The sequence below is a fragment of the Falco biarmicus genome, chromosome 7 (genome assembly GCF_023638135.1).
Source record: "Falco biarmicus isolate bFalBia1 chromosome 7, bFalBia1.pri, whole genome shotgun sequence".
Taxonomy (NCBI): Eukaryota; Metazoa; Chordata; class Aves; order Falconiformes; family Falconidae; genus Falco; species Falco biarmicus.
In genome coordinates this window covers 72087661-72102299 of record NC_079294.1, presented here as the reverse complement: position 1 = coordinate 72102299, position 14639 = coordinate 72087661, and the positions used below count along the sequence as shown (strand labels likewise).

General features: G+C 40.6%; 1 protein-coding gene across 9 annotated transcripts in view; it reads left to right on the top strand.

Moving 5' to 3' along the window:
* The window catches only part of NEO1 (neogenin 1), a 212119-nt gene that overhangs the window by 182237 nt on the left and 15243 nt on the right, over window positions 1-14639 (top strand). For 7 of the 9 annotated variants that reach the window (XM_056345733.1, XM_056345735.1, XM_056345730.1 and 4 more), the window contains exons 18-23: window positions 1779-1917; window positions 4644-4751; window positions 8017-8211; window positions 8936-8968; window positions 13531-13599; window positions 14423-14570. In XM_056345733.1, the coding sequence (XP_056201708.1) occupies window positions 1779-1917; window positions 4644-4751; window positions 8017-8211; window positions 8936-8968; window positions 13531-13599; window positions 14423-14570 (692 nt within the window). The remainder of the gene's footprint in view (window positions 1-1778; window positions 1918-4643; window positions 4752-8016; window positions 8212-8935; window positions 8969-13530; window positions 13600-14422; window positions 14571-14639) is intronic. The other 2 variants (XM_056345732.1, XM_056345728.1) reach the window with 1 other exon arrangement.

Sequence of the window (14639 nt, the reverse complement as noted above, 5' to 3'; positions counted from 1 at the left end):
TTATGAGTGTGCTCTCAAGCATAAGCTAAAATATGAAATCTTAACTTAGATCTTTCAGGGCTGTATAAAAGGCAAATAGATTTTTACAGGGTAAAATTTATGAAGTTTATTTCTAGTAGGTGAGCAGGTTTTAGTACCATGGGATATGCTGTGATCTTAAAAACAGTAAGTGGTGTTAAAAAATGAAGAAAGTAGTGAAGTCTAACACTCCAGTTTAGCCTTTCATGTGTCATTTCCATTCAATATAATGTGCAGTGAGATGAAAAGATACCAAGTTTCAAAGCCATAAACGAAAAATACAACTTTAACCTGTGAAAAGGACTGTCACGTACGACTGCAGCTAGGAGCTAAGAAGTACTGTAAAGTGATATAAACAGAATCAATTGCCTAAATGCTGTTAAGGAATTTCTATAGGTATTCTGGAGAGGAAGAAATGGTGTGCGTTTCCAGGGGTAAGTCAGCTTGTGATGCAAGATGCCAGGAGAGGATTTCTCCTTTGGATGTGTCATTACAGGGAGGTTGTGCTCAGTTGAGCTTTGTCACTGAACTAGTGTAAGAACTGTCCTGCTTTACACTTAAATGTTTGAACTATTTTTCCACAATCGCATTTACTTTGAAACTACACTGAGTTTGTGTCAGGTAAAGGTTTAAAGTTAACAGAGGATTTTATTTTAATTAGCTTTATGATGTCTTCGTTGTTTGTCCACCCCTGTGATGTCTTAATGGGCAAAGCACATATGTGAACAAGCAAAAAATGTTGTACAAGTCTAAGTATCACTTGGCTAACAGTTTTCTGCACTTTCACCTGGTGTAAGAAAAAAAGATGTCACTGATACTTCAGAAATAAGGGGGTTCCTTTGCAGCAAATTTGAACTGTATTGTTCATAAAGTCTTCAAGAAATGTGCATTTTCTTTGTAATTAGCTGAAAATAGCTGTTTTCTGAAGGCAGTGGTTGTATACGGTTGCTGTATGGCCATCAAATACTGACAGAACCGATTCTGTGCTCTAGATTGCTGTAGGTCAAGGCAGGGAATATACGCATGTGTAGACACATCCTTCTTGTGGTTTTCATAGGCCTCCAGTACCTTCTGTTCACATTCAAGTCATGTATAACAAATACCAGATATTTTAACCAAAAGGTTGAAAATTCTAGCTAAATGTCTGAGTTACAAATTCCACTGTAAGCCATATGTAGTTTCAGAGTGCAATCCTAGGTAACCATTTGTTCTGAAAAAAATCTACATATTGGTAAAGCTTCATTATCTTCAAGTCTCAGCACCTGTACCTTCAGTTGGTTTTTTTTTTTTGAAGGATATTAAAAATTTACTGAAAACTCCAACAAGAATTTGGAAGGCAGATACAGATTTCAAGAAGGACTGTTACTGTTAGCTGTGCTTCGTTGTTTCCCCTAGCCAGATCATTTAATGAGATGCTGTAAATTAACCACCTCCACCCCTCCCCATAAAGTGATTTAGCCTGCTGCATAACAGGTGTGCCTTGGACCTTGTATTACTGCTTGCTTTTTTTAAAAAAAATATAATTACTACTAAATGGTCTTGCTGATTGCAGAAAGAACTTCTAGCTGAGGATAAAACAACTGCACATTAATACTTGATTAATGAATTTGCATGACAGAGCAGAAATGTTACAGAATTAATGACAGTGGTTGTGAAAATGTAGCAGTGCTAAAATATATTAGACACCTGAGACACGGGTGTTTGAGAGCTGATTGATGGTTTGCAGTTCAGAAGTTACTGACTCTTTGTTTTTCTTTCAGACTGCAAATGCAACCACTTTGAGCTATTTAGTGACTGGGTTAAAACCAAATACCTTGTATGAATTCTCCGTGATGGTGACTAAAGGTCGAAGATCAAGTACTTGGAGTATGACAGCACATGGAACAACTTTTGAATTAGGTACTCCTTGGTGGCTTTCTGGAAGGGCCAACATTCCTGATAAGATTAATAAAGCAGAGTCTGTCAGAATTCTGGAGGAGGGAAAGCATGTATTTAAAATGCTTATGCTGATGAATACTTGCTGGGGGGTTCTTTTCTTTATAGTTTAGTCAGAAATTCTGATTAAAAAACAACGACATACTTCAAAATTCAAAGGGATGATTGCATGCAGAAAAATTTACATCACATTACAGAAAAGTAATGAATAATGTACCACGGCTCATGGACAGGAGAGGATAAAGAAGTGTATGCCTGAAACATCTCAGAAAGAGTACATTAATAGCAAATACAAAGAAAATGCTTCAGCAATTAATAATTAAATTTTGCTATAATTATGATGATAATTATTACAGAGTGAGGAAGTGTGTGAGGCAAATGAATAAAAAAAATCCTAGCGGAAACTAAGACATTCAAATTAGCCCTAAATTTTTGTTCTTCCACAGGAGTTGCCACTGCAGTCCTCAGTGCTGTAGAAAGGATGCACTCTCAGAATACAGGACAGAAAAGTGTTTGTAGCTGCTGGGAGGAACTTGAGCCCCCTGAGAAACTTTGAGGTTCAGAACCTCTCTTCCCCCTGACCTGTCCCTCATTAGCTCTTTTTGTCCTGCAGTGTTAAATGATTTTTGAGCAATTAAATTTACTGCTTATTATGCTTAGGTTTCCCTTTATATGAACTGTAAGGACCAAAAAGAGCCTATCCAAATCACCCCGTAGTTCTTATGCTAGATAAAAATGCAACAGAAAAATAAAGCATGCAAAGAATTAGTGAAATCATCCAAATATTCTATAACGAGGCATAAGAAAAAGCAAAGCCAGAGTAAAATCAGAAATCTCCAAGCTTACTCTGAATCCCATAAACCCTTAGTGAGCTTCAGCTGCTTTTGAAAACATTGTTGTAGTTTTCGGTGGGAATTCCATGATGTGGAGCCAGCTACCCTTCTGACAGCACAGGTCTGGACCAAGGCTCTTTTCCCTTCCCAATTACTCTGCCCATCCCACGTTAAAACACTTAATTTGGTATTTTTGCTGGCACACATACAGTTCTGCACTAAGTGGGGACTGTGAAAGTTGCGTAAATAAAATTCTTAAAAGAGAATTTGGAACTCAAGAAAGTACAGGAGCAAGAGCGAGATACAGGAGGTCTCATTTCATTTAAACAGAAAGTAAATTTCTAGTCAGGCTCCTTGTAAAGAATATTTGCAGATACGACCTAAAAGCTTGGGAACTAAGAAGCAAATGAAAAGGAACAAAAAAGGCTAAATATATTTTCTCATAACAGATCTTGTGATTTATATTACTCGCCAAATTCCTGAGTGTTCGACTCATTATTTACAAATACTCTTGAGTAGCAGCGTTGTATAGGACTTGCTCCTCAGCTAATGCTGAAGAAAAATACAGGATGCTGGGTTCAGTGTTGGTCTGTGAATTAGTAATTTCTTGTGGGCTAGTTCTGGTTTAATGGTTGTTTTTTTTCTCTGAAGCTTGCTGTAGGGCCTTGAATCGTGCTTTACATCTGTACATTTCTGTTGAGCTTGTTTTTGAGTATTTGGGATAACAGTTCCAGTAACTTTTGAGCTTTTGCTTTCCCTGGTTTCCAGCTATTCTGCCCAGGGTTAATAGGTAGCCATCTCGGAGGATGTACAGATTAATTTCTAATAGGTAATATACATAAAGCTCTTTAAATGTAGAAAGCACTAAATGTTACTATTATAGTATTAAATATCCAAGGCGGATTTACTTTGCTAAAAGTTACCTAATTAGAAGTCTCATGTTTTTCATAATGTGGCATTGCAAGCTGTGGCTGGTTAACGCACCTTCGGAGACGCTGGCTCTGTGCATTTGAAAGCCATTAATCTAAGCCCCAGCTGGCTATTTTAGTTCTCGGGAGTGAGGTCTCAGATTTCAGGCCTTCACTGGAGCGAATTATGCCATTTCCTGAATTTTAGGCCAGGAGGAGGCTGATGGGAGAAGGAAGTGTTCTCTGCTCCTTTCTTTTTCTCTCCTCCTTTCTTGCCTTCTGGCAACCCAAGGAAAAAGGCTGGAAAATTGTGTTCAGCAACTGTTTCTGGATTTCAAATGCTTCTGTGGTGCAGATTTCCTTGCAAATTACAAATAATTCTTCTAGTAAAGTAAATCGGCAACTATGGGTTATGATTCGAAATCTCTGGAAGATTTACTTTGCTAACTTGGATTTAAATGGCTAATTGGCATTACCAGGTCTCAGTCCCACCATAAACCTGAAAATGCAGAGACATTTCACATGCCTGTGCATATAGAATGTGTTTATTTCACAAGTTCATGTCATCTTTATGATGACTGAAGAGGTTAGAAGGCATTGACCCCCGCTGTAAGAGCTGTACAAAGATGCCGTGGTTTTGGAGACAGGTGGGCTCGTTCAGTCATGAACCACAGCACCTGGTGCCAGAAGTGCTTTAGAAACAGGTAACTCCTCATGGAAAGGAGATGCTGCACACCAGATGGCATTTACCAGTTGAATGAAGTAAATCAGTAAGACCACTACCACTGGGGTGGCGGATTTCTTTGAAGATCGAATATTCAGCGGTTTTGTTACTGTACATGCTCTTTTTCAGCGGTACAACAAATAGAGCAAATGTGCTGAGGTTACTTGTACGTGCACTGAAACAGGGCGACCTGTTCCTGATAGTCTGTTTTTTGTTTGTTTGCAGTTCCCACTTCTCCTCCCAAAGACGTGACTGTGGTGAGCAAGGAGGGAAAACCTCGGACAATAATTGTTAACTGGCAGCCTCCATCCGAAGCCAATGGCAAAATTACAGGTGCAGTTTGCATGAGCAATAAAGGCAGATATAAGATGGCTGGTTAACAACAGAATATAATCTGCATAACTATGTGAATGTGTTCCATGCTTCATTTAGCCTAGAGCTAGCCAAGAGGTCTGTTATCTTCTTTGTCAATCTTTTTAGTAGCCCAGATTAATTATTTACTTCTGTACCTAGTAAAAATGTAGTAAGATACAAACTAACTGCAGTGTGAAATTGGAGTCTAACCAGAAATATAATTGAAAGTTTAAATATCTCAATAACCTTTGCCTTCATCAGCTTGTGCTATTTTAATAGCATGCCTCCAGAAATAGGTCTGTAATGCCTCTGGCCCATCAGTATTTTATTTAGAAGGGTTCATCCCAGTGCCCTTTGTCATCTTTGTGTCAGTTTTGTGGCACAGAACAGACTTAAAGTCAGTTTATTAAGTCCCCTGACATAACCATTAGGAGTAAACTGTTATTTGCCTTTGTAATTGCATCACTTCCAAGTTGGATAAATCATTTTACATCAAATAGTAACTACTGTGTCCCTTCTATAATTTCTGTATGGATGCCCATTTCTAAAGGTTTTCTGAAATAATTCTCTTAAATTTTCCTTTTTTCACACCAAGCTTTAAGCTTAAAGCAGATTTTATTGGGGTGTAGTTTGCAGTGTTCGATTCTGCTTTTGTTCTCAGAATTAACTATGGTGCAGAATCAAACCTCCAGCTGGCGTCTGACTAGGCAGTGCTGCGGCCAGCTTCAGACAGGAGATAAAACTGAGATCCCTCTGAAAAGGCAGAATAGTGCAGACTCTTAACCTTCAGTAATTACAGTCAACTTTTAAGTAAGCCATAAGAAAGACCCCTGCAAGGCAAAGAGGCGCTAAGCACGCAGCCCAGAGGCTCCACCAGGTCTTTGTCTGCTGTGGGTGCTGAAGGGAGGGCAGCAGGGGTGGGTGGGTGCCAGGTGTGGCGCAGAGGTGGGGCTGTAAGGGTGCCATGGACAGCCTGCTCTGCACCAGAACGTGTGCCTCTGCATGCACACAGCTCTTTGTATGTTGTATGTTTTTTTATATTGACTATAAAGCCAATTCTGTATTAGTTTATTATCAGCAAGATGTTTCCTCTATGTGGGAAAGAAGGTTTGACTGGAGAAACAAGAGCCTTTATCTTAACTGCAGGTGAAAGGACATGGTTGCTAGCAGTCAGGGGGGGCGTTCAGACAGGCACGAGTATGCCCAGGTTATATCTGCTCCTGAAAAGAGAAGCCTGTCCTCTTAAATTGGGTGTATCCATGAGAAGGGGAGACAGTGTACAATGAGATCGGCATTTACACAATGTGGTTAGCAAAATCATCGCACATGTTCAATTTTCCAGGTAAAAAAAAAAAATCTCCTTGCAGTGTCTAAAGTGTGAAGGAGGATCTTACATTCATTCACACATGTTGAATGTAAATACACATAGTATTTATTAGCTTTTGCATATGTAGCAGTTAACAGCTAAAAGATAAAATAAAATAAATCATTCTGTGGTAAGTCTGAGTCTAACATGTTAGGTTCAGTGTCATAGGAACCACAGAAGGGTTTGGGTCGTCGGGGACCGTAATGATCACCCAGTCCCACCCGTGCCAGGGGCAGGGACACCCCCCCCAGCCCAGGCTGCCCCCAGCCCCGTCCAGCCTGGCCTTGGGCACTGCCAGGGATGGGGCACCCACAGCCTCTCCGGGCAGCCTGTGCCAGCGCCTCGCCGCCCGCACGGGGAAGGATTTCCTCCTAATAAATCGAAATGTACCCTCTTCCAGCTTAGAGTCGTTCCCCTTTGTCCTGTCACTGAGGCCTTTACACAGAGCCCCCCTCCAGCAGCCTGTGCCCAGTGAGGTGCTGGGAGATGCCACACGCTCTCCTGGCGGCTCCTCTCCTGCCGGCCCCGTGCCCGGGAAGGGGCAGCTCACACAGCCGAGTGCTGTCTGCTGGGCCAGCCCCTGCCCACCGGAGGGGCAGCTTCATCCTCCAGTAATTACTCATTAACTTGGCTCAGTTCATTCTGTGTATTAAGTCATGCAGTAAAAAGTGATGATGTAATTCCATGCACTGGCTGGCGTGTCTGTGGAGTACTCGGCTTTTCAGCCCTAATCTTTTGAGAGCACAGGAGGGATACGGAGTACTGAGCCGTGCTAGTCTGGGTTCCAGATGCTTGTGTATCATTGCAGTTGCTGACTAATTAGTACAGTCGTAAGTTAACACAGTAGTCTTGTGCCACTAGACTATATATAGTGCTTTCAGCTGTCACCATATATATACTGTTGCTTTGTGACCTGTACAAGTGGCAAATTATTCAGTCTCCTCCCCAGCAGTTAACTGTGCCATCAAGGGAAGAAATTAAGCATTGGCCTGTCAAGCATCACCCTCCGTGCCGTACTGGTTACTGTGAATTCTGTGAATATGGGGTACCAGCAATATTTTCAATTGCTATAAGGAAGTAGAAATCACTCTGGGGAACATCTCCCCTTCCTTACTGTTACCCCCAGGCTGGTGGTCCGTGGGACAAGGGAAGAAGCAATTTGTGCATGAACCAGCTGATGACCCAGCCCTGTACAGGGCTTTACTTTGGTACAAGTATTTACTTCATGCTGGGGCTCTGTGTTTCTTATATAAAAAAGTTATAAAGCTTTTACTCCATATTGGTTTGTAATTGCAGTATATTTTAGTAACAGAACATAAACTCTTCCCATGCCTTTTTTTCTATTACGTGCAAGATAACTTCAGTTCTCTTCAGATTATTGTCATCTTTGTTAATAAACTGAAAAATATAAAATAATTACAAACTACTGAACATGTTCTTTAGCTGTGCATGGGAGTGTTCTGTTGTTTTAATGTTATCTATTTTCTATAAATGTTAATACTTTGACAACGCTTTGATAACAGCTTTATGTTATTTTATATTATTTGGACTGTGAACAGTAACGAGATGGAAATGAGGAGTTTCTTCATACTCAGTGAATGGTGGTCGGAAATAATGTTGATATTTTAAATTGCTTTTTTCCTCTTAACATCCACTTTTGATCAGCTTAAAATTTAAGATGGGAAGGCTGCCTAATAATTTAATGCAATTGAATAATTGAATAATTAGTCTTTGAAAGAGAAAAAATACACTTTCAGAAAAGCCATAGTCATTTAACTGTGCAAATGTCATTAAAAGTCAATAGAACATTTTCTGTGAGATCTTATGACTATCCTGTTCTTTTATGTATGAAGTTCTTTTGCTTTTTCCTTTGGACAGGATACATCATTTACTACAGTACGGATGTGAATGCTGAAATACATGACTGGGTTATTGAGCCCGTCGTGGGAAACAGACTGACCCATCAAATACAAGAACTAACCCTTGATACACCATATTATTTCAAAATTCAGGCCCGCAACTCGAAGGGCATGGGGCCCATGTCTGAGGCGGTCCAGTTCAGAACCCCAAAAGGTGAACTAGCACGTGTATCTAAATGTCTTCCTCTTGTTTTCTTAATGCAGCCCCTGCAAGGATAAGGTACCAGTAGCGTGAATATTACATTTAAACTGGAAAAGACAAGAAGACAGTGGAGTCTGACTAGAACAAAATTTTCTGTTGGGTTGCTCTTGTGTTATATATATTAATACATACACAGACGTTGCTCAGCTGTTTGATTAATTGTGTTGTTTCAAAGTTAGTGGTGGGCACTCGGGTCATCTAGTTATTAATGCTGTGGGTCCGGGTCCTAAATGTGCTTTTTAGAAAACCAGGTTTTAGTTGCTTTAAGATTCAGGGTCTTGTGCATCGCGGCTGCTCGTGATGAAACAGCAGCAGGCAGCAGGCTCTGGAGGTGGTAGCCAGCGGCACAGCTGCTTGCCAGCGACTTGGATGATATAATGGGAACTACTGTGACACAACAGGCTCTTAAATATAAAGAACTGCTTAGTGGTGGGGAACTAGTGAAATAGCACAAATGCATGATAGCCTGGAAAAAAGTACTGTAAGGAGTGGTGAAAAACAAAAATTTATGAGCAGCTGTTTTTAACGTTACTTTTTCCATGTGAGTATTGGTGGTTAGAAATGAGAGCTCTAGCTAGTCTGCTTACGCTATGTGCAACTTAAAATTCCGTCTCTCACTCCTTCAATCCTTGTGATCTTTCTCTTGTTTTTTCCTTCCCTTTGCTTGTCTCGCTAGCTGAATCCTCAGATAAAATGCCTAATGATCAAGGTAAATTAATAGCCATGCTTTCTCTTTTATTCCATCCTTCACACATTTTGTTTTTCCTGTCCATGTGCTGTTGCATTTCCTAAATGAAACAGTATCTGCTGCTCTAACTGTAAATGAGTGGGTTCTTCTTGTGCTTTTAATAGTGGAAGAACTGGAAGCCCTATTTGTGGTTTGGGTGTTAGGAATATAAAGTGATCTCTGTAGTCAGATGTCGCATGAAGGGACAAGCGGGTTGTGCCAGAGCTGAATCATTCTGTCAGAACGAGTTTGGATTAATTGATACTCCAGCCAGGCTCTGACCACTGATCCAAGATCTCAGTACATAGAGGTGGAAGATCAAACAGTTACCATTTTGTGAGCTCTACATCTATAATTATTTTCATAATAAAGGGTAATTATTTTCATAATAAAGGGAAGTATGCCTGCTCTAGATAGCTTTTTTGCAAGAGAGATTCTGCTCGTCAGCTCATTTAGACTCCAGACACTCCTGAAGAGCACAGCAATAGCTACTAAAAGCCTTAAGGTTTTAAAACACTAGCTTGAAAAATGATAGCTTTGAGTCTACTACATTGAATTATAAGGTGGATGTCCCAGGGCTATTTTTGCTTTCTTCCAAATAACCTACAAGCCCAATAAAAAGGGAAAGAATTAATCTAAAGGGATGAGTTTAAAAGGACATTGGCAAGCAGCTTAGACATACAATTAAATAGATCCTAAAGGGGTTGAGAATGAGGGGGGTGGGGGGTTGCTTTTCAACTTGTTACTTAGAAGTAATTTATTAAATATGCTTTTACCTTCTGTGTACCAAATAATGCTGGTATAGATGGCTCTGGAGTAAATTCATATCCAGACTTGTGTAACAGAGATGCTAGCTGAGATGTCTGTGGGTAAGCAGATGCTCACGTGTCATCATCAGCGCTCAACTGCAAGTGGAAGGGAATAGGGGGAGATTAACAGGTGCAATGTAAAAGTTGCTGGTTTCTGTTCTGCACTATTCTGACCTCATTTCAGCAGAAAACTAAATCTTCTCATCCGTTCTTATCACCCTAAAGTAACACATTCTTCCAGTAACAATTTGATTAATTTTTACCAAATTATATAATTTATAAATCATAAAAGCTGAGAGTTTTGTTTCAGAATTCCTATAAGAACACTCGGAGATCATAAAATCATGGCAGTACGTTAAATGTAGAAGGGGAGCAGAGGAAGAAGAGCAGGACAGCCCGCTGTGACTGTCCCTGAGCTGCAGGCCGTCTTTCAGGAAATGGTGGGCAAGTTGTTTGGCACGGGGAAGGAACAGAGCTACAGGGGCAGCGGGCCTTGGTGGTTCTGTCTGGTTGGTTCTGACCCCCAATTTAATGTTTTTCTTCTGTATTAAGCACACTGTAGCGTTCTTCCACACACTTCCACAGCACAGAGCTTGGATGAGAAGTTAGTGGCCGTCGCTGTCAGGCCTCAGGGAGCTGCACCAGCCGAGTACAGAAGCAGAGGTTGAGGTGTCTGACCCCGGTGAAACTGTCCTGAAGTGACACAGAATGTGTGGTCTGGCTGCAGACACCTAATGGGTAACATGGGGACCGACAAGCTAAAAAGAATTCAACAATAAAATAACAATTTCAAGTAAACGTTACCTTAAACTGTTCCTTCGTATGGAAGGAAACAGGAAACCTCAACAACAAACTTTATGAGATCCTGGAAAACAGGCCAGTGTCTATACAGCTGGTGCAGCACGTGTGTGTGCTTGTTCAGAGCATGCGGGGTAGAAGCAAGGTGTGTGCTCCGGAGGGGACGACTCGCTGCTTCCAAGGGGGGCAGTGAGGGACAGTCCTTACGGCCGCATAAACGGCAGCGGAGGGTCAGCCCGAGGCACTGCCTCAGAGAGGAACTCCCCGGGGTTTAGAGCCTGAACTGTTGATCCCTGGTTTCAGGAATTAGATACTGAGAAGCGTCTTGGTTAAGTATCTAAATTACACTATTTTGAAAACTGGACTTTGCATCTTGTAGTTAGTTACCTTTGCATTTTTGGAAATGTACAGACACTGTCACCGCAGTCAGTGCCAGTATCAGGTGTCCCTGAGCTGCCGCGCGCTGTGGGGGTCGTGCGTAGGTAGTTATTCCCAAGGATGGCTACGTCCTCTAGAGCAGCTTGCCAGAATACTGCTTCCTCCGTGTCACTGCCTTCCCATGTTTTTTGTCATCTAAATGTGATTTATACTCTTTGTCACTTACCCACACACGTATGGGGGGGTATATAAAATCTGCAGTTGGCAGTGTGAGTATATACATCATTCAGGGAGCGCACACACCCCGCAAACCACTGCATTACGCTCACATGTACCACATGACCCCGTCGGTCTGCGCAGGTGATTTTGTATATCTTATCTACACCATTATTTTATGTCACCTGCTACCTTCAGTAGCAATTATTTTAATTTTCATTCATGGTGTTATTAAGGATATTGAATTACACTTGGCCAAGCACAAGTCTTTGCAGAACTCATTAGAAATATGCCTTGTGAATAATGATTCGGCAACTATAATTCTCATTCTTATAAGTTAATTTGTTGTTAATCTTGTTAATATGTGCCACATTGCTTTTTTTATGATGTTATTTTTAACAAAGCATTGTAAAGTACTTGGTAAAATGTGTTATGGAAGTCTAAATTCAGTATGTCTGACTGTTGCCAACCAAATTTATAGTCTGACATTTAGTTTGTTTGAAAATACCTGTTTTCAATAAAACAGAAAGGTGGGCATTAAGTATGCCACCATCGCCTGTCTGTCGCCTTTTCCGTGATCCTGCCTATGTTAAGGCTGCAGCTGCTGCACTAACAATGTGTAGGGTGTCTAGTTGTCCTTTTAAAATACTGTCAGTCACCTTTATTCCCACAACCACCACCACCACCCCCAGCTTCTCTGGTGCTTCAGTGCATCTTCTGCACTACATTCAGTGATTCAGACAATTCATCTCGGGTTGGGTTGTTTTTTTTTTCACATATTTCCAGTGCAAGTTATCTGGTCATGCAGATACAAATGTATCAAATACAAGCTGTTTAAAATTCTGTTAAATTATTTCATGGCGGCTGCAAAGTTAGTAGTCCAGTATTTCCAGAAAAGGACACGTTTTCACTGATTGCAGTGTCCTTTCTAGACTTGCAGGGGCAGTGTGTCTTTTTCATTATAGATTTGTCCTGCAATACATCTTTCCTGCAATTTCAGACTGCATCTAAATCCTCACTGATTACATGTAACGTTCCTTCTTATTTTCTTTTTGGGGCATAAATCAGTAGTTTTGCTGGAAACTTCTGCTGGGTTTACCAGTTGTCTTTATTTCACAGTGATTAATTTACAGACTTTGACTTCAAGTTCACAATTTCCATTTGTTACACATCCTTTAACGCTTACTACCTCTTGATTAGAGTAGATTTTTAACTGAGAAAATCCTTCTCCCGACGGTGAAACTGCCGAACTTGCAGACTTCTGATTTTTGTGGTTTTGGCTTTTTGTGCGTAACGGGTAAAAATGTGCGGAGTATTTTGGGTACCAATAGGGATGTTCTTTGCATCTTGCTTTATGTTTCCCCTACTATAGTATTTTTATCATTCATGGTCATATTGCACTAGTGCATTTTAATGAAAATACAGAAGTGAAAGAACGAGGATTTTGTGTATCTTTATCTGCAGGAAGCATTCTGCTAACTCAGGAGAGGTCTTAACATTAGAGGTGAACTTGTGACTTCATGTGTCTTGCTCTGGCAGCAAGTAATCTAAATTAGACCTGAATTATGCAAGGGGAAATACTTTTTAAGTGGAAGGAGGACAGCATTGCAGCTGGTGTTGGCTCTGGCATTCAGCACCTAGGAGCCCCCTGGAGCAGCCCAGGTTCAGGAGGGCTGTGTCATTGGCCTCAGTTGGTGATGACTGGGGTACAGATACGTTAACTTCCATTGTCAGCCTATAAAGCTTTGAAACTAATGAATCCCAGGTTTCACCAAAAAGTTTTTTGCAATACTTCAATGTCACTTCCGGCGAAGGTGAAACAAATGGAAAAAGAACAGGGAGAAGCTGAAAGCAAGTTTTTTATGGATAGGCAGGGACTTAGTATGGTGTCTACTCTGCTTTTGATCCTTCACTTCTAGCCTTCCACACCTACTGTGATTAGGTATGAAGGGAAAAAAACCTGTATAATCACTGTTTCAAGGTGATTAACTGTCTGTACAAGTGTGGCAAAGCCATTTTCTTCAATATATATCTGTGCATTACTGCAAATAATTTTTATTGTATTTTTTTAAAATTAATACTAGTAGAGGCTCCTAAGCTTACTTAGGAAAATACTAACACAATAAACTAATTATTAAATAGGTCTTTTGAAGAAGTTGTTCTCTTCTTGGAGATACACAGTTGCTGTTCAAAGCCAAATAGATGTAGGGGAGAGACAAGGAGGGGGAAAATGCACACAGTGGGTCAGAGAAATTCTAAAAGAGCTACCTTAGAAATGCTAAAGTGTGTGTTTATGTGTGTATATATATGTATGTAAAATTACCACATATACGACCTTTCCAGCTTCAGGATCTGCAGGGAAAGGCAGCCGCCCAGTGGACATAGGGCCGGATTACAAACCGCCTCTCGGTGGTAAGTGGTGTTACAAAGCTTTTCAATTTAAATGCAAAGTCGTTTGGTGTTTCACAGAGTGATGCTGTATCCGACTGAAAATACCAATTACATCTGTTCCAGTGACCTTTTCTCTTCATGATGATAGTTCTTTCCACTCAAGAAATAGTATCATACTTCTGTCACAGCGTTCTTGCCTGCTGTGTGGGGTATATGGAAAAAATAATCAATGTGTGCATTTGCATTTCAGTCTTGATAAGCAGATCTTGTTCCCAGTTTAAATGGCTGCTATAGTGCACAAGTGTAAAATTAATTCATAAGAACATATTAGGAAGGAAAAAAAAATCATCCTAACTCCTCCTTATTAGCACTGTGCATTCTGGAAGCCTTTCCCTAAGGTAACACTCATTAGTGTTACAGCAAGTGTGTTTCTTTTGAAGGAGAGTGACCACTACAGAATACTGATGCTGACCCGTGTGATTATTGGGTCCAAGGGAGTGCCCGTGGTACTAAAGTTGTAGCAAAGTCCCAAGTTAACTCCCCTTAGAGTCTAAACTATTGAACTTTTTTTTATGATAACTATTTGAGTAGGATGAACATACATTTTCATAGACCGTTAGTTGGAAATGGATCTATAAAGCGTTTTATAGATTTAGTAGTTGTACAGAAACACAGTTAGCAAATGACAAGAACATAAGCAAGCACTTCACTTGAAGTCCTAGCAGACAAATATCTTTCTCATTCTGCTAATCGGAGTGATTTTAGAAGCCTTTGATGGGCACTGCTTGCTTTAGGTGGGTTTTTTTCTGTATAATAAATAACCCCTTTCTTCCATCTCCAACAGGCAGTAACAGTCCCCATGGAAGTCCTACTTCTCCCTTGGACAGCAACATGCTGCTTGTAATCATAGTGTCTGTTGGAGTGATCACCGTTGTGATAGTGGTGATAGTCGCCGTCTTCTGCACTCGTCGTACAACTTCTCACCAAAAAAAGTAAGATGTCCAGGTGGCACTTTGCCCTGTCCTACCTTTCTCGTGTAATTCTGTGATTTAATCTTTTCT